The sequence below is a fragment of the Kwoniella shandongensis genome, chromosome 12 (assembly GCF_008629635.2).
Source record: "Kwoniella shandongensis chromosome 12, complete sequence".
NCBI classification, from domain to species: domain Eukaryota; kingdom Fungi; phylum Basidiomycota; class Tremellomycetes; order Tremellales; family Cryptococcaceae; genus Kwoniella; species Kwoniella shandongensis.
In genome coordinates this window covers 145,150-164,206 of record NC_089298.1, presented here as the reverse complement: position 1 = coordinate 164,206, position 19,057 = coordinate 145,150, and the positions used below count along the sequence as shown (strand labels likewise).

Sequence of the window (19,057 nt, the reverse complement as noted above, 5' to 3'; positions counted from 1 at the left end):
CGCTCGAATCTATACGTAGCTCTTCCCTCCTTCCATCCGCGTCCATCCGATCTAAGCCAAATTGTCTCGACAGTAACACGCTTTCCATATCACTTGGATAATTTCTGATCTCCCTCCATCGCTCGATTCGCCTACCGCCTCTCTTTCACGAAGAATTCGAGGACTAGATAACTCAGTATCGTGAAGACACCGAAAGTGATTGCTAACAAAGCAGTATCAGGCCACCAGAATGCCTGAGCATGGAATCCGAACGATGAGAGGACTACGAGAGTGACGCAGGAGTAATTATCAGCTCCTGAGTACACTTCGACAACACGAGTGCCCGGTCAGCTGTGTTATTACTCACTGGTAGCACTTGGTACTTGAATGTCCAACCCGAATTTCCGCTCTACGAGTTGAAGGTATCGCAACTCGTTGACTAACAATGCCTCGTATCCCGCATGGAAGAAAGAGGTCGTTAACATCCATTTGAGCTTGTCGGGAACTCGGTCATAGTTCATCAATAATCCCGCAAAGAGAAGACTACGGAGCCCGAAGATCAGCGAGGTCCGTTCAGTATTTCAGTAAAGCTGTGATCCTGGTAGACTTACTTGTACAGCATGACCAGACTTCCTAACAAGCTCGCCACGCCAATGTTGGACACAGCGACCGAGAGGAAGAGCACGACACTCGATGCTGTAAGGTTAAACAAGACCAGAGTCATGATGAACTTCCAGAAAGCAGAAACTTCGGCATTGAGTCCGGCGAGACCGTAGACAATCGATCCGAGAACGAAGGGAGGGATGACCCGAAGAGGAATGATGTCGAAAAGGACTTTCGAGATGAAGTACGTGAACGGGGCGTAGTAGCCATTAGCCCTGTTTTTGTAGTGTAGTCAGCAAAGGCTAATCGGTGTGTTGAGATCGAGGACGCGGCCCAGACACATACCTCTCTCGCATAAACAATAACCTCTCGTTCGCGAAGATTCCCAATGAACTGAGACAAGAGAAACCAAAGAGCGAGAGAATGAACAAAAAGAGACCAAGCCGATTTCTATTTGACAGCCGTACGTCAGATCCCTTCGCCGAGCACCCAAAAAGTCGCAAAGAAGAGACTCACTGGAAACCGGGGATATCATTTGTCACTTTGTAGAAGAACAAGCCGCAGAGCAGGGCAGCAATGATAGCTACAGCATAGTGAGTGGCCATCAGGAGCGGATTTCTGCGGACGGAGTCGGATGTAAGCACATGACCTAAGATACTCTCTACAAGAGTCATTACTTACCGATATAAGTTCTTGAATGCTCTTCCAGACAACAATTTGAACTGTGTCCAATAACTCGCCTTCTTGTATCCCTTCAACAGACCCGTCTCCTCTTCCACATCTCGCTGCAACCCGTCATCCGGACTTTGTCCCGAATGGATTCTGGTGATTTCCGCTTCTACAATCTTCGCGTCGTCACTTGCTCTCGCAGCCAATACTAGCGATGCTAGCTTCTCAGGGATTCGAGGGATGTTGTCCGATTGAGCTGGGGTGGCAGTCCCACTACCGTTTGAAGTTTCAGTGTCGGTCGACGAGAACGCTCCGAGCAATCGTTGGGCTTTTTTCTTGATGTCGCCGAGAATTTGCGCGCCACTCGACGATTCCTCCGCATCGCTGGTCTCCGATCGACTTCCTGATGCAAAACCGTTCTCGGGATCCACTAAATCGCCCTCAGCTGGAGTAGAAGAGCCATTTAGACCTCCGTTGCCATTCAGCTTAGCTCCTGCCTTGCTCGTCCTGTGATCACCGGAAGCTTCCACAGTCAAGTCGATAAGGTAATCCGCGATGTTGTAGCCTGGTGGACAAGTATGACCGATCTTCTCGAAGTGCGCTTGTGCTCGGGCTGACTCGCCCGAATAGACAAGCTGGCCTCTAGCGAGAAGCAATAGACGGTCGAAGAGTGCTACTATGTTGGATTGAGGTTGGTGGATGGTGAAAATGACGGTTCGGTTGAAGGTGCGGGCAAGAGTCTTGAGTGATTCGATGACGTTGTACGCGTTGTACGAGTCGAGTCCTAGCAATGGTGATTTATCAGCCAGGCTAATAATGACGAAGTTGGCCATATTGAGTCACTCACCTGACGTAGGCTCGTCCAAGAACAGAATCGACGGTCCTGTGACCAGTTCACAAGCGATCGACACTCGTCTTTTCTCTCCACCAGAGATACTTCGCTTGCCCGATTCTCCTATTCTTGAATCTTTGATCCCCAGGATACCCAATTCATTCATTGTCTCCAATGTCCTAAACACCTTGGCTTGATGGCTCATCTCTCTTGGCAGTCTCAACAAGGCAGAGTACAGTACAGCCTCGTATACTGTCAAGGTACTGAGAAGTGTGTCCTCCTGATCGACGTAACCGACGACCCGCTGGAAAGTCGCTTCGTCCGGGATGGTCCTGCCGTTGACGTACATCTCTCCAGAGACTTTCCCAGTCTTCGCCTTTCTCGCGAGGATATCGAGCAATGTCGATTTACCAGCACCAGAAGCTCCCATGATGGCGAGAAGTTCACCTGGTCGCACGGTGCCAGTGACATGAGAGAGAACACGCTTGCCAGAAGGGAGATCGTAGGTGAGATTGCTGAAGTGAAGAGTAGCGGGAACATGATCGTTCATGAGTTTGGCTGCTTCGTCTTCCGGAAGCTTGACGCCGCCGAAGCCTGCAGGATGACGATGGGCTCGACCGAGGTACCAGAGCACTGCGAAGCATCAGCAAGGAACGACGAAGCAGGCGCCGATAAGCCATGACTCACAAAGACAAGCGAGGATGAAGATGGCCGCAGCGAGCGCAGCACTCAAGGCTACCATTTTGCTGTTGTCAGGTTTCTCAGGCTGTTTGTATCCCGGCACTTGGGTGTAGTGCAGACATTCTCCGCTCTCGCAATCGAGGGTGATAGACTTGTCACCGAAAATATCATTGATGAGCTGGTTCATTGCTGGTTCTTCGAAGCTGCATCCTTTTCCAGTGGAACAGCTGAAACTTCCGGGACCTTTAACCTCTTCCGCGAGGAAGTCGTCGATGTCTGATCGGGTCTATGTCAGCTCATTTCGAAATTTCAAGGCGATAAGATAGCTAGGTACTTACTAACACTGCCGTCCTCTCCACATAAGAATCGTCCTGGGATACAAGCACATTCGATCTTCTCACATTGATAGCTTGTCGAGTTGCTGTCGAAACTATCCTTGCTCTGCCAGCTACATCCTTCCAGTTGACAATTAAAACTCTCGATCCTGTCTACCCAGAATTGGAAATTGCATGTGCCTAGAGCTTCGTCTTGGAGGGGATCGAAGACCGCAAGGGGGTTGTGGAAGCCAGTAGAGGCAGAAGAGAAGTTGGATGAAGGGCCGTTGGCGGAACAGGAGAATGTAACTTGAGGAGGTTTGTTATCCGGGATTGTATCGATGATCTTTCGATCTATGGGATGCAGGTCAGCTGCAGGTCGGAGTGTGGACAGAGACCGCTAGCTCACTTGTCACGTCACACATCTGGAAGTTCTGCTCGATAGCCAATCCTCCCTTGTAGCAAACCATATCCGACCCATCTTCGCTATCTTGATCTGATCCGTCCCCTTCGGCCGGTGTCCGTGGTCGGAACGCTGCGCAAGCTTGGTCGTTTTTGCAAACTGCGTATGATGACAATAAGTGGCGGCACATCGTCAGCGCCGTGCATCCGTTTGGCACTGCACCTACAAGACAGGATAGTGGTGTTTCATGTAACTCACCATTACAATTTAGTCCGCCCCATCCTTCTTTACAATCGCACAGCTCTCCTTCTGGTCTTGGAAATCGTTCATCTCCGTCTGACAACGCACCACACACTATGATCAGAGAAACGTGGCAAAGTTAGCAATGGGAAATGACCACGTATGATACACAGGAAGGTCTTGTATTGTCAAGTCAAGCAAGATGAGGCTTCTTCTGGGGTTTGGCCACTCACGAGGAGTCAAACAATCTTGTCCACCGAATCCAGGTGGACATCGACATTGTCCATCGTAGGGATTACATTCGCCGGCATTACCGCACGAGAATGCCGGCAAGAGACAGTTGAAGCATGGTGGACATTGTCCCGGAGCTGGTCTCCGACCTGGTGGGAGCTATCCAAAATGATCAGCGATAATCGCTTGGTATAGTGTGGATGGATCAACATACAAAGGAGGAGGAAGAAGTAGCGTTCCATCCTATTTGTGATGGCGAAGTACTCATTCCTCTAAGATCGAGAAGTTCGGGAGAAGATCGACGTGATAGAGAAGCCGATGAAGGGAGGGCGATAAGGGGCAATAGCAGTACAGAGAGACCAGAGAGCATCTTGATTTTGTGCCCTTTGTTCTTGTAGGTGACACTCAACGAAGATCGACTCCTTCCTCGAGCCTCCAATATGACACAATCAAGCGCGATGGGACTGTCTGTCGATATCGACTGTCGGAGCTAGATGCGCGAAACGGCTTGATGAATGTGATGAACAGATGAAACAGGTGGCAATATCAGATATACTGTCCGATTGTAGATAGACTCATCATCGTAGCATCCAGCTCAGATGGATAGATACCCGGTCCAACTCGTGATTCAGGGTAACAACCACCGTTTCAAGGCAATCCAATTCCGGCGGCCAAGGCCGGTATGTTGCCCATAAGTAGGGGATCATATAAACACAATAGTCGAAGCATCCTCTTTCAGCGCCAGAGGGTGAGTGAGTGGCCGAGTGGCATGTAATGTTCGCCTGTGCGATAGAGTATAGCTCATGACCATATCGGTGTTCAGTGCTATCCTTAAGGCGCACCTCATGGCTGGAAGCTGGCCGTACTGCAGACACCAGCACAGATCCCTTTGCTTGGGACTTCCGTTATGTGATCAGATCGCCACAGTAGAACCACCATTCACGCATTGACCCCTCGGATCACAGCGGCGTGCTTCCAGGTGTGAGGGTTCCCTCACGGGCACAGATCCCCCCAGGGAGGTGGAGAAGCGGGCTCATCCTTCATTATATCATCAGACGCGGAGACAACAGTCTTCTTATTCAAAATAGTTCTTCTTCAACATCTTGTCTTCTCATTTGAACGCTTCAGACTGATCACCCCACCTCCGCCCCCCGAAACACATTTATTCCCTTGTGGTGAACTGGTAGATCTTCTCAAGATGGCCGGTGTTATGGCCCCTGGCAAACCCTCGGCAAAGCAATCGGCTTTAATCAAGGTGGATAGTTCATACTCTCTCGCTGATGGGAAAATGGCAACGACGAACTTGATTGAGAAGAACCTACAGCCCGAAAAGAAGAAACGACAGAGGAAGAAGAATCTCGAATCAGAAGTGAATACCGTTCTGGCTAAGAAGATGAAACAGATCGATAACAGCAAAGATATGGAACAGTCATCCAGGCGGGGCGGGATGGAAAAAGAGGAGCTTGCAGGGGATGTGGACAACTCTTTGACTTCGGAAGATTTCCTGAAAGTGCAGAAAGACCTGAATATCACCGTGGGAGCTGGTGAACAAGTCGTTGGGCTCGTCGCGAGAAAGAAGGAGATGTCAACGGGGTAAGTGGTCTTGTATTCTGCTCCAGCACACTTCAAGCGGAACTGCTATAAATTGCCCCTTCGCTGGAGATTGCATAGCTAGCCGTTAAGTTACGTTGACGACTGATTAATATCACTCAGCTCATTCGGGTGGACTGCAACTTCAAACGCGGTTCTTCCGTATGGGCAGAACGACGATTCAGTCAAGGTCACAGTGAGTAATGTCATGTTCACTTGCCACATACATGCACATGTACATGGATGCCCTGTCTTCCCCAGACATCAATATAGAGCACTGGATTTACTTCAATGCTCGATGGCTAGACAGTTCGATTGTGTCTGTTCATTCTGGTTACAGCATAATTGATCATCGTGTCCTTGTCAGATCACCATCAATATCGTCGTTGGTGGATCCAAGCTCAAGCCCGACGTCGAAAACGACACGAAAGCTACAACTCCCCAAGCGCAAGCGGTCAGCGGTCGACCAACGAGACGGGAACGGAAGAGAAAGGCGCAGGAGAAGGCTGATCAGTGACGGCACCGTTGGTGATGGGCTGGGTTAGGTGTGCCACGTTTAGAGCAGCTGTACTCTATCATTGCTATCTCAGGTTGTCACCACACACAGCGTCAATAGATGCTCGAACGGTGTTTGGGATCGATGCTCGATGGAGCGAGCTTTGATGAGAGCTGAAGCGATGTTCAACCTTTGAGCTCTGGTTGTCAGTCCGCTGCATGTAGTCATAGATATCTCCTGTACTCGCCCCGTTGCGAACTTCGTCGCTGTGAATGTTGGGCTGTAGCATTGGGGGGCCTACAGAGAGATCGCGTTGAGAGATCGCGTTGGAAACAACAATCACCGTCTGCACGCATAAATGCCACACACAAACTACTGGTCATTATGTCATAGCTTTGTTTACACGAGATTATTTGCATTTATCGGGAATACGGCGTTATAAAATGGAAATCACAGATCACAGTACGCGTCACCCAGTGCACCCGTTGCACCCCAATCGGGGAATAAATGATCCCGTTCAGTTGTTTGGTAGAGCGAGACTGTGGTTACCAGCCAACTTTGATAACCAGTGAGCGGTAGCAGCTCAGCAGCTCACCACCCACTCTACTCACTCATTCCCTCCTACCATTCTCATCACCACCATACAAACCTCGCTTCACCATACATCACCATACATCACCATACAATAAACATTATTATATAACCATACACTCTACCACCACCACCCAACAACCAAGACACATATAGTGAGTACACCTTTACACAACACTTGTCAACACCTTCAAAGCACTTGGAAACGTGCTTGCCAACCCTCTGAGAACCGTTTGGGGCGGAAGACAATGCATTCCACTAGACGTTCTCACCATCCCCCTTTCTGACCTCGTTCAACCACCACTACCACCATAGTACTGGTGGGTGGTGGTAATGATCAGACGCGTCGTGTGGAGGTGGAGGTGATCCCATTCCTCGTCACTCGTCAGCCAACCATTCATCCATCCGTCCATACGGAGGGGCTGCGATGGTGAAGACGAGGTGGATGGAGTGCTTCCATCACCCACCCGTGGGAATAACCAAGGAAGGGGTGGAGCGGATGCATCCATCCACCCAACCATCCAACCATCCCGCTCTACCACCGTACAATCCAAATGCCTTTCCATCCTACCAGCGTTACATTCCTCTTGCACATTCCTCGTCTCACCTTGATGTCGTCCATTCCATCTCGCAACATGCATAGCTGACAAGTCATCTGCTCTCCGTTCCCTCCCTCCTACTCATCTCCGTGTCTCACACACGTGTACACACCCAACTCCACCCCATCCACCATAACTCTCCACAGACAATGCCCAAGGTTACCGCCAAAGACACCAAGAAGAGCAAGGGAGTGAGCGAGGCCGCCAAGAAGCGAGCTAAGAAGGACCCCAACAAGCCCAAGCGGTGAGTATCGACGCGTGACATATATTCATTTCTTAGCTGACGATATCTTATCCCCTTTGACAGAGCTCTCTCTGCCTACATGTTCTTCGTTCAAGATTACCGAGAGCGAATCAAGGCCGAGAACCCCGACGCCACTTTCGGTGATGTCGGCAAGCTCTTGGGTATCAAGTGGAAGGAGATGAACGCCGCCGAGAAGAAGGTGAGTCTTTGTTGTCTTTCTGAACCAGAATACAAGCTGAACGAGTGTCTTATATTCCCAGCCTTACGAGGACAAGGCCCAGGCCGACAAGAAGCGTGCCGACAGGGAGAACGCCGTCTACAAGGCTGACGGCAAGGCCGCCAAGAAGTCCAAGGTTGTTGTGTGAGTCTCTTTGAGCAGTACCTGGAACGAAGAAACATACGCTGATGTGTTTGTCTTCATAGCGAGGAGGACGACGACGATGACGAGGATGACGAATAGACGAAACGATTTAATTCTTCTCTGCTCTTTCGTTCAATGCCCTTTTCGTTTGACTTTCCCGCCTCCATCCTTATAAAGCAAAGCCAAAGTAAATCAGACCTATGAATTGTGAAGAGTCTGTTCTATATATTTTTCGTTTCTTATCTGTCTGTCCGTATTCGGTTTACTTTACTTGCGTACCGCACCCTTCGCTCTTCGCTCTTCGCTCTATCTACCTTTATATATCGAATGCATGCTTATGCATCCCGCGATGTGTCCTCTTTCTTCGTACTGTGCTGCACCACCTGTACAACTTGTACAAAACTGATCGAGGGGGATGAAAATGATGGAGGAGTCGTCATTATATAGTTGACATACAGTGACTGCCACTATGCCACCACCAAGAGGTATTCATCGTCATCCCAAATTTCATGATTCACTCACTGTTTTATCCATCATACTCCTTCTTGATCCTTTCTCATCAAACACCTTCCATCCCGTTCTCCTTCTCATTGCTTCTTTTGCTTGTTTGCGTTCGTATCGCAAGTCGCAAGTCGCAAGTTGCAGAGTCCAATCTATCTATTCAAACCTACCTACCCACCCACGGTTGTCATTCCGACAAAGACAAGCAGAGCGCGTCATACCCCCAGTCCCCAATTCCCACCTCCCCCAATCCATAACCAGAATACCGCAATAACGACGACGACACTCGTCCTTGCAAGATGAGAATAACCAAAGCCCAATTCAAAGGTCTTGATGCGTACAAGTACTCCGGAATCGATAAGAGTATAGTCTCGAAACATGTCCTAGGTCCGTTCTGGACCTGGTTGGTGACGCTTTTCCCAAAGACTTTGGCACCTAATACGGTGAGTGGTCTTGATCTTGATCAGCGATCAGAAGTCAGATACGCTCTTTACGTCGCTGGACAGGGATGCGGGTGGTCATGGGACTCTCCAGGACGGAGACGCGATGCCATCGCTCTAGAGTACTTGAAGATAGAAGGAGGAGGAATTGGACTGGTGGTTGAAGCTGCACGTGCGAATGGCATGAGCTGGCAGAGTGCGGACTGACAAGCTGGACGAACGAAACAACGTTGATACCGTGACCGTAACGAGTGTCTAACTGCATGGCTGACAATGTCCCATCCTCATAGATCACGTTCATCGGTCTCTGTTTCGTCTTCACCAACGTCTTTACTCTCCTTGTCTTCGATCCCACTTATGCTGGTAAAGTCTTGCCTAGCTGGGTCTATCTCTCGTACGTCCTCTGATCCCACTTCCTTCATCCCTCACTACCCTTCCCAGATATGCCACATCTGCCCGCGAAGCAAGTCATGCTGGCTGTACTCGTCTTCTCAGTTGTCTTTTGGGAGCAAAACAGTTTGACTGATACTGCGTTCCCTGCCATAGATGGGCAATTGGACTCTTCGCCTACCAGAGTAAGTCCGCTGTCTGCCATTCGAGAGCCATGGAACGCAGGACCAAACCTGACTATCTGCCTCAGGTATGGATGCCATCGATGGTAAACAGGCTCGACGAGTTGGTATGGCCAGTGCCCTCGGAGAGATGTTCGACCACGGATGTGGTGAGTAGACTAGTCTAGTTTGCAGAGGGCTCAGGTAGCTAATCTAGACCATGTGCTATCACAGACGCGATCAACACCACTGTGAGTGACTCGCACCGCCGACTCTTGCGTACCTGTCACTGATACTGATAACTGTTCACAGCTCGAAGTCATCCTTTGCTCTCACGCCCTTGGACTGAACAGATCTTGGTGGACTGTCGCTTCTCAAGCCGCGACCTTGTGCAACTTCTACGCTTCTACGTGAGTTTCCGTGCTGACGAGAGCAGTCCCTGCAGTGTTCGCCGCGGAAGCCCTTTCAGCTCCCTTATGGATACTACCTGACTCCAAGCTGACATCCCATCCTTTCGCAGCTGGGAAGAGTACCACACCGGTACCCTTTACCTCTCCGCCTTCTCCGGACCTGTTGAGGGTATCCTTATGATCTGCGGTATCTACCTGATCACTGCCTTCCACCCCGAGGGACCTGGATTCTGGTCTAAACCCGTCCTTACTCCCATCTTCAAGGCTATCCCCGACACTCTTCATTTGGTCGAGAAGCTTGACCAAGTGCTCGGATTGAAGGGTGGATTGAGGTTGGAGACTATTCCTGCCAACGTTGCATTCATGGCTATTGGTGCTTTGGGGACAGTTGGTAACATCGCAAACAGGTGAGTGCTTCAAGCAATAGCCGTATTGATCAAGGGAGCCTGCTGATATATTTGTTATCGTTTTTAGTTACCACAACGTCATTGCAGCCAGGAGGAAGAACGGCAAGCCGCTCCTCGCTCCTCTCTTGGGTTACCTCCCTTTCTTTACCCACGTCATCATCCTTGTCTTTTGGCTCCAAGCTGAAGTGCGAGGCGGTGTTTCTATCGTACATGACGCGAGGATGTTGCCTTTCTTGGGATACTGGGGCATGGCGTGAGTGCGATTCCCAACTCGATGACTTGAATGTTGGCTGACAGGATCGGTGATGTAGCTTCTCGTACCAGGTCTCTCAGCTCATCCTCGCCCATGTTACCAAGTCGCCGTTCCCGTACTGGAACGGTATGATGATCTACTCATTATTCGGTGCGATCGATGCCAACTCTCAGTGGATCTTTGGTCGGTGAGTGCCGTCGTCAAGATCTGTGATCCTGGCAACTATCCAGGACGACTGCTGACGTATTCTGTACAGAACTCCCCTCGTCCAAGCTTCACCTGTCGCTGCGAACGTGTTCATCGTTATGTCCTTTGTCGTTGCGTTGTTCAACTACGTCCGATTTGCACGAGAGGTCATCTGGCAAATGTGAGTGTGCACAGAGCAGCAACGTCGCAGTAAACGCTGACGTATCGGGACAGATGCGAGTACACTGGTCTCGCCTGCTTCACTGTGCGACACAAGGACGCGAATGGTCAGTGGGTCGAGAATGTGGAAGCTGCCAAGGACAAATAAGCGGTAGCTTCGGGCGTCCGATGTGAGGCGAGAGATGCTGGTCAGAAGCTTTAGGCTCTGGCGTGAAGCATCTGTGGTGGCGGAGAGTGATAGAGGGGTATATTGGGATAGAGTGGCAGCACGAGCGGTGTGGCTTCTGGTACTCGGATGAAGTAACGAGATTAGGGATTATGGGGAGAAAGCATACAAAGCTATGCGGTAGAAGAGATAGCAGGCATACATGAATACATGCATACGTGAATATGGATGCAGGATACCCCATCAGATTATCAATGCATGACCTATAGCAAGCAAGGGGGCGGTGGTAAAGGGCCATGCAGCGTGAGGTGGCATTGTTCTCGCCCATGTTCAGTCACGTGGTGTTATCACTCCACCTTAAAAGTTGGGATTATCTTTGTCCACTTTCTGAAATCTTTCTTACGTCTGAAGGGAGAGTCGCAGATCAGATACAGTCATCTTTGTTGCCTTGTTGTCTCTCATTACCATCCTGACCATAAAAGTACAAGCTTCAGCTTATAACTCCAACATGCCTCCTCCTATCAAGCTCTTCGCCGGTAACCCGAACAAAGCTTCCTCTTCATCCAACACCAACAAATCTCCCAAACCCCCCGCTGCTTTACCTTCCAACTTCTCCCAATCCCAAGCGAAGAAAGCGGTCGATGCGTTATTAGCTCATAATGTCAAAGAGAGCGCGAAGAAGGAGGAAGAAGAGTTGCTGCCTAGAGAAGAACAGGTTTGGTTGGTCGTTAATACCAAACATGGAAATACGAGGAAGAGTTTGAAACCTGTCAAGATGTGAGTGTCGCAACGACGCAACGGCGAAGCTGTTGCGTTGTTTGTCGGTCGTCTGGAGACGGCACTTGCGGGTATGGGGCAGGCTGCTTGCATCGTTGTGCTGGGCTTGTACTCTAGCTCCAGCTTGACTACAGTCCCCCTTTGCTCTGCTTTGCTTCACCGACCCCACTTCCTTGTTTTGTCTTTCTCTTACTACTCGAGCTGACCCACCCCCTTTCCCCCTTAGCCAACTCCCTCACCCCCCTCTCCCACCCCCACCTACCACATCGATCTGTCTCCTCGTCAAATCCCCTCAGAGGGAATACAAAGATCTCCTCGCGAACAACTCTATCAAATTCATGTCCAGGGTCGTAGGCGTCGAAAAGCTCAAAGGGAAATTCAAGCCGTTCGAAGCTAGAAGACAGTTGATGAGGGATCACGAGGTTTTCTTGTGCGATGAGAGGATCGTCCCTCTCATGCCGAAATTGTTGGGGAAAATGTTCTTTGAGGCGAAGAAGTGAGTCGACGTGAGGTCTGGCGTGGCGTGGCGTGGTGTCGCGCAGTGGTGTGGTGTTTGGTATGATGGTCGGTGAGGTCCAATGTAGTGTGGTGCGGTGCGGAACGGACGCCGGTCATGTGGGCAGGGGGTGCAATGGAGAGACGGTCTTGAGGCAGGTCCCATTACACTGGCGCGACACATCACGTTTTGGTGATTGCTGAGGGTCCAGCATTGTACTCCTACGCCGGGACGACGATAACGCACCTGTCTCGTGGCATTTACGAACGGGGAAGGAGGGGAAAGATTGCATACATCCGATTATATCGAGAACTATACTGACCACTCCCAACCCCCCAGACAACCCATACCCGTCAACCTCCAACGAAAAGACCTCAAGGCCGAACTTGGTCGAGCGATCTCATCGACCTACTTCCACCCTACTACTGGAACTTCCAGGTGAGCGAAATGTTTCTCTACTCATCCCACAAGACTAGGATGTGTATCGCTGGCAATCAGCCGCGCCATGCTTTCCTTGTCTCGACGTCAAAAGCTTGAAAGAATTACGACGCTAACTTGTTCTTTTCCACTTACAGCTCCATCCGAATCTCTACACCTTCCGCCTCCACATCATCCGAAACACTCTCCAACCTCCTCGCTGCCATCCCCTCTGTCGTCGCTCAGATTCAAGGAGAATGGGAGAACGTCCTTTCCATCGGTATCAAAACCAGTACATCTGTCATGTTGCCCATCTGGAGCAGTAAACTATCTGGACGGTTCGCCCCTTCCTCCTCCAACGGAGAAAAGGGAGATGTTGAGATGGTAGAGGAACCTAAGCAGAAGAAGAAGAAGGAGGAGGAGGAGGAAGTCGTCGCACCCGCCACGGCTGCGACTACACCTGCAAAGAAGACTGCGGCGAAGAAGACACTTGGGGCTGAGAAAGATACTCCAAAGAAGAAATCGTCAACTATCGGTTCTGGTTCAGTCGCTAAAAGAGCTAAACAAACCGCTACCGGTGGAAGTAAACTCAAGTCCAAGTCAAAGTGAGATGTGTCGTCTTTTAGAATTGACTTGACTCCGTATGAAAGGTAGTTTCATATGATCTGGTCTCTTGGTGCGAATCTGGTAGCTAGCCGTGTACGATTCTCATATGCATTCTCATATATACCCCCATGATTCGATATTGAAAATTCACTGAATCAGATCCAGATCAATATACTGCACTATAAAGATATATAGATGTATACGAACGTTGCAAAATGGATGGTGCGGGTGCGGTGCGGTGCGGTGCGGGTGTATATGTTGTGGTTATTGATTGATTGATGTATGTGAAGGGTATATATATCTATATGCGAAGATTGTTTTGTGTAGTGTACGATTATCCCAATCCAACAGTCCAACAGAAAATAAAAGAACGAAACAAAAACTCCCCCAATCTCCTTCCGTCGTCCTAAAGTTTAACATGCAATGTCCTATCCCTTTTGACAAACCCCCTATATTCTAGCCGTTGGAATGACCGGACTGACCCTCAAGCTTTCACTCTTGTTTGGCGGAGGACCATTGATCAACATGCTCTCTCTGAGGGGTGTCATCCCACCGAACGGGGTGACAGCACCCGGCGTCACTGGCGCACTTCGATTATGTTTCATGTGCGCCTGGATCAGATGTCCCGCCGCCAAAGCAGACATGAGGGACAACTCTCCAGCCATGACGGCAGCACAAATGATTCGAGCTAATCGTTGAGCATTGGCACCGGGTGAAGCTTGATGGGCTCCTGCCACACCAAGCATATCGAGCATAGCACGTTGAGGTGAGAGGATCGTTCCACCTCCAACGGTACCGACTTCGATCGAGGGCATCGAACATGAGATGAGGAGATCGGCGCCGTCGTTGCATCTGGACACGAGCATAGCATCGTCAGCAATTGTATCATACGATGTTCAGATGATCGCACACTCACGGTTCCATCAATGTCATACAGTTGGAACTCTCCACGTTCTGAGCTGGATCCTGACCTGTCGCGAGATACATAGCCTAGACAATCACAACCTATCAGCCGATTGTACACTTCAAGATATCCAGTTGATACTCACGGTGAGGATGTTCGCGGCGTGCGCGTTGAAACCACCAATACTACCCGCCATAGCTGAACCGATCAAGTTCTTCCTCACGTTCAGATGGCACAGATCCTTGACCGTGGTCTTCAAGACACTCTTGACCACATGACCGGGCACGACAGCTTCAGCGACGACAGACTTGCCTCGTCCTTCAATCCAGTTGATTGCGGCCGGTTTCTTGTCGGTACAGTAGTTTCCACTCAAAGCCAAGACGTGCATCTCGGGGAACTTTTCTCTCAAAACCTCGAGCGCCTTTTCGGTACCCTTGGAGATCATGTTCATGCCCATAGCGTCACCGGTTTGCGTTGCGAAACGAACGTAGAGTGTTCGACCGGCAAGAGCACATTCAAGGGTTTGTAGTCGGGCGAATCTAGAAGTAGAGTCGAAAGCCGCTTTGAGGATGCCGAAACCGTCCTTCGAGTCAATCCAGATACGAGCTTCACAAGCCTGGGTAATGTTAGGGAAGTCGATAGCGGGTCCACGGGTCATAGCGTCGTGTGTAAGAACGGTGGTAACACCGCCTCCTGCGTTGAGGGCCTTGCAACCTCTTGAGGTGGAGGCGACCAAAGTACCTTCAGTGGTAGCCATGGGAATGTGAAGGGTGACACCGTCAATGTTGAGTGGTCCAGCAATACCGACCGGGATAGGCATGTAACCGATAACGTTCTCGCAACAAGCTCCGATAATCTGTTTGTAATCGTAATCGGCCATCGGCAAAGCGCTCGCCTCAAGAGTTCTCGTCAACGAGACTCGAGAGATGACAGCTCGTCGAATTCTGACAGCTCGTTCGAGGTTCTTCAACACCTTCTCGAGTGCGTATGGGGCAATCTTTCCTTTCTCAACAAGGAGGATGATCTCTTCGTCTGACAAGTTGCTGGAACCGACACCACCAGCGTAAATTTCAATGCACTCTTCCAGAGGTCGTCGACCAAATGTCATCTTCGTAGAGTTCGCGGGGGAAGCGTCACCGGTAGGAGGTTGAGGAGTAGCAATAATCGGTACCGTAGGAGTGGGAGGGACCACAACGTGACCGATGGCATGACCATTCGCGCGTCCTTCTCCTCTAGGAGTACTATCTCCATCCTTGGTAGGAGCGGGGTGCGGGAAGTTGGCCGGGATCTCAGCGCTGTGTCGACCTCGAGGAGTAGTAGACTTGCTAGCCTCCCTCCTTGCTCGTTCACCGAGTTCGAAGACGCCTACAAGTGCCTGAGCAGCTGCAGCGACCGGACCCTTGCCACCAATGGAGTTGGACGCAATACCCTTGAGGAGGTAACCGTTGAGGATGACGCTGATACCGAGAGCGACGACAATCCACTTGCTGAGGACGGGATCGCCAACCAGCTGAGTCCACTCGCTCATGAAGTGGTCGATAGAAGCCATTCGCGAAGGAGTGTAGTCCTCAGTAGTCATGACGATATGCGTAGGGGGAATGATCTGCACAGCCATATCCGTCTCTGGCGGTTGGTTGTCGTAAAGTGCTTGCAAAATTGGCGATAAGGTAGGACTTCGAGGGTCCAACATCGCTCGAGGTGTGAATTGAGGTATCGAGTGCGTGTTATGTCTCTTCAATGCAGTTTGCTCGGTGAGGGTCGTGCACAGGTTGAGGATGTGAAGCGTCAAGAAAGAGATGATGAGAAGAAGCTTCAGTCGGATCATGGGATTTGCCGGTTGTCCGTCTTTGTCCTCCTCGGAAGATCGAGCGAAGAAAGATTTAGTAGGCGAAGAGTTGCTCGAGAGACCGGTGAGCGATGTGTTACTAGAAGTTCGCTGGACGGACTTGACACGTCGGTTACCTCTGATCAACTTGATTCGGTGGACCTCAACCATGACGTTGAGAATGGCAACGTAGAAAGAGAAAAGGAAAACACAGTCGACAGCCATGATGAGGGCGGCTATGGGAGTTGTCAGACATGCTGATATGAAACACGACCAACAGCGCTACTCACCAAGATAGCAGAACTCCCTCAAACCACCGATACCACTCGCAGCACCAACGCTAAGGACCGCAATCTCAAGAGCGTAATCTCTGACGATCCTGACACCACACTTCTTCACAGCGTCGACGACAATCTTCTTCGCAGCGACGGGTGATGCCCATCTGACCTTGCCTTCCGCCAAACGCTGTAATCTCTCTAAAGGAGCCAACTCCTTGTGCAATGTACCAAGATCCAAACCGAGACCCGTCCCATCATCCTCAACATCGTCCCGACTAGGCGTCAACTCTGGTGAAGTTGGGACCGGAGCGATATCGGGGTTCTGAAGGACGGCCTTGGCCAATCGATATGGTTTATCGAAACCGACCGTGATGACGAGGAATGGAATAGCTTCGGAAAGAGAGATAGGATCGATTGAGACGTTGAGCAAGTGTGCGGACAGAAGAGCGATGAGGAATGCAAAGGTTGACGATACCAGGGTAGCAACGGCTATGTAAGAAATTAGGTTAGCATTTGGGAGATGTCACGTTGCCTATAGGCACGGCGAGTTTTTGAACATCGGCGAGATTGGTTGCAACAGCCACAAGACAGTGGTGATCATGGAGAGTATAGTGGGATGAGACTCACGAAGCCAGAAGGAACTACCCAACTTGCGCATACCGATGAAGAGGTGCACAAAGACACCGTGCATCAGCACGTAACCAGTAAGAACAACGAAGATATCGGCAGAGTCGGCTTTCTGCGAGTTTCAACGAATGAGAGTATCAGCGATCTTTTCATGACATGCTGACGAAGCATAGGCTCGCTTGCACTCACCTTTGCCAACGCCCAGAAACGCATACCAAATGCTCTAACAGCGTACGCGAACCACTTGACGTTTCTCAAACCGTACAACATGTCCTGTTCTTCCTTTTCGCTCTGAACAAGTCCATCTCCCAATCCGCTGAACAATCCTGCTCCGTCAAAGCTGGGCAAGAAGCCCCAGCTGCCGCCTCCACTGGGAGGGAGGAGCCGGATGGTGACGTTGGAGTTGGTCGGTGTGAATGGTGGAAGATGGTTGAGCTGATTGAGATATGAAAGAGTTGGCGTCTGAGGAGTAGGCGGTTGGAGGAAAAGGGTGAGAGTTGATTGAGAAGGATACAATGGATGAGCGACGAGTTTGGGCGTTGTCGAACAATCGAAACACAGTTCTTGATAGGAGTATGAACGACCTTCGACCTCGACGGCGAAATCGTTCAATAACCATTTCTCCCATTCTTCGGTAAGATTTGATTGATCGTATCCTTCGCTTGCGACCACGATCTGTTTCACCAAGACTACCGCCGCCTTCTCTCCGTTGGTGTTTCCTCCAACCTCGACGTCGAAATGATATTCACCCAAAAGGGCATTCTCCTCGACTATCTTCCTGAAATCACCCACGGAGACGGGCTGCCAGTCTTCTCCTGACCAACCGTTTGAAGAAGCGGTATGACCGACCCAACTAGAGGCAGACCGACTGCTCGGCAAGATGTACGGCGCATCTTCGAGCTGTTGTGGGTGGGCCAATCGGACGAGATGGACTGGTCGAGGTGGTGGAGAAGCAGAGGGGATTTCGAAAAATTCAGATCCCTTGATCGCGTGAAGGATCTGGAAATAGGTGAGAGTGACAAGGATAAAGGTCGTCGTGATCACCTCGATCGGTGCGGAAGCCGCGAGCGACGAGATGGAAACGAGTGTGGATCGGAGCATCTTTGGGGGTATGTGGAAGTTGGTCCGAGCAGCGGCGGCGGCGTCGGCGCGTTCAGACGAGACGATCAAAAAAAGTCGGTGTGGTGCGGCGCGGCGCGATGCGTTTTCCTATCGCGTGATGTACTACGACAAGGAGCGAGAGGGAGAAAAAGGTCGATATGAACCTACTCACGCCACCCGTTGTGCTAGACGATGTCGATCAGAACAACAAAATCCCAGTGTAACAAGGACAATCGAAAAAGGTATTGGTTTGATGATGGTCGAAATATACCGACAAAGGACAAATAATAATAGGAAATGATCCGAAAAAACCGCTCGCTCGTCCGTTATAGCTTTTGTTTTGGTTCAAGTCTGTAGGTGTGCACACCGTGGTTGAATCGGTACCCGTCTTGAGTGTTATGTGATGCACCTCGCGTTGAGGCGAGTTTGTGCGGTTGTGCAGTGGGCGGTGCTGATACGGTACGGGGAATGAAGAGTGACAGTAACTGATTTTTGATTGGAAAAGGGTGCGTGGTGGTGGTGGTGGTGGTGGTGGTGCTGATGGATTTTGTAATGGTACGATTGGACACATGTAACTTGGTACAAAGTGAAATGACAATTGAGACCCTGATGCCCCAAAGAAGTCAATTTTGGAGGACAGGGAGGATAGGAAACGCGTGGTGGGTGATCCTAGCTTTATTAGCGTTGAACCGGAATAACGGACATGAAAAGTGGAATTGAACGATTACGAATACCCTGAATCAACCTCTAATTCCAGTTGAATACCTAGATGGGACAGCAGCCCAGGTTATTAATGGACCGCCCCTCCTCCGTTTATGACGTCGATCAATACTGTAGCTGCGGGGACACGGTACGAGCCGAACACGGACTTGATGGAGATGACAAAGTGGCAACGTCTCGTACACTACAGCGCAGAGCAGCAATCGACCTGTTACACTTCCAATAATGATCGTATCATCACTGCTGTGTTTCAATAGCACATCGTTCCACTTTGCACAACGAACAAGTACAGTTTGAACTAGACTCGGCGCGGCGCGTGACCAACTTGACGTCCACGCAATTATGTGAATGATCGGACGAGATATCCTGTAGTGCGATC

The 19,057-nt window shown here is 50.3% G+C and overlaps 6 protein-coding genes across 6 annotated transcripts; 4 read left to right on the top strand and 2 right to left on the bottom strand.

Annotated features, from left to right (window-relative positions):
* Positions 1 to 131: 131 nt before the first annotated feature.
* Positions 132 to 4,322, bottom strand: CI109_106364 (uncharacterized protein; the record flags this gene model as incomplete). Its single annotated transcript, XM_032007054.1, has 13 exons — positions 132 to 262; positions 347 to 522; positions 591 to 857; positions 928 to 1,032; positions 1,099 to 1,200; positions 1,264 to 2,035; positions 2,099 to 2,716; positions 2,771 to 3,040; positions 3,103 to 3,432; positions 3,488 to 3,640; positions 3,740 to 3,835; positions 3,955 to 4,111; positions 4,167 to 4,322. 13 exons carry the CDS (start codon positions 4,320 to 4,322, stop codon positions 132 to 134), a joined length of 3,333 nt encoding a protein of 1,110 aa, XP_031858696.1.
* Positions 4,323 to 5,150: 828 nt separating this feature from the next.
* Positions 5,151 to 6,059, top strand: CI109_106363 (uncharacterized protein; the record flags this gene model as incomplete). The annotated part of the gene is made up of 3 exons (XM_032007055.1): positions 5,151 to 5,545; positions 5,666 to 5,738; positions 5,910 to 6,059. The coding sequence occupies 3 exons, from the start codon at positions 5,151 to 5,153 to the stop codon at positions 6,057 to 6,059; spliced, it is 618 nt and encodes a 205-aa protein (XP_031858697.1).
* A 1,318-nt stretch (positions 6,060 to 7,377) lies between these two features.
* On the top strand, positions 7,378 to 7,932 carry CI109_106362 (non-histone chromosomal protein 6; the record flags this gene model as incomplete). The annotated part of the gene is made up of 4 exons (XM_032007056.1): positions 7,378 to 7,472; positions 7,536 to 7,671; positions 7,733 to 7,833; positions 7,896 to 7,932. 4 exons carry the CDS (start codon positions 7,378 to 7,380, stop codon positions 7,930 to 7,932), a joined length of 369 nt encoding a protein of 122 aa, XP_031858698.1.
* A 701-nt stretch (positions 7,933 to 8,633) lies between these two features.
* Positions 8,634 to 10,909, top strand: CI109_106361 (uncharacterized protein; the record flags this gene model as incomplete). The annotated part of the gene is made up of 11 exons (XM_032007057.1): positions 8,634 to 8,777; positions 9,065 to 9,168; positions 9,321 to 9,349; positions 9,415 to 9,495; positions 9,560 to 9,576; positions 9,638 to 9,735; positions 9,846 to 10,142; positions 10,210 to 10,395; positions 10,454 to 10,582; positions 10,652 to 10,762; positions 10,816 to 10,909. 11 exons carry the CDS (start codon positions 8,634 to 8,636, stop codon positions 10,907 to 10,909), a joined length of 1,290 nt encoding a protein of 429 aa, XP_031858699.1.
* Positions 10,910 to 11,435: 526 nt separating this feature from the next.
* Positions 11,436 to 13,226, top strand: CI109_106360 (uncharacterized protein; the record flags this gene model as incomplete). The annotated part of the gene is made up of 4 exons (XM_032007058.1): positions 11,436 to 11,704; positions 11,931 to 12,200; positions 12,540 to 12,638; positions 12,776 to 13,226. 4 exons carry the CDS (start codon positions 11,436 to 11,438, stop codon positions 13,224 to 13,226), a joined length of 1,089 nt encoding a protein of 362 aa, XP_031858700.1.
* A 446-nt stretch (positions 13,227 to 13,672) lies between these two features.
* Positions 13,673 to 17,958, bottom strand: CI109_106359 (hydroxymethylglutaryl-CoA reductase (NADPH); the record flags this gene model as incomplete). Its single annotated transcript, XM_032007059.1, has 6 exons — positions 13,673 to 14,075; positions 14,140 to 14,213; positions 14,273 to 16,188; positions 16,243 to 16,719; positions 16,858 to 16,969; positions 17,047 to 17,958. The coding sequence occupies 6 exons, from the start codon at positions 17,956 to 17,958 to the stop codon at positions 13,673 to 13,675; spliced, it is 3,894 nt and encodes a 1,297-aa protein (XP_031858701.1).
* Between the last annotated feature and the right edge of the window lie 1,099 nt (positions 17,959 to 19,057).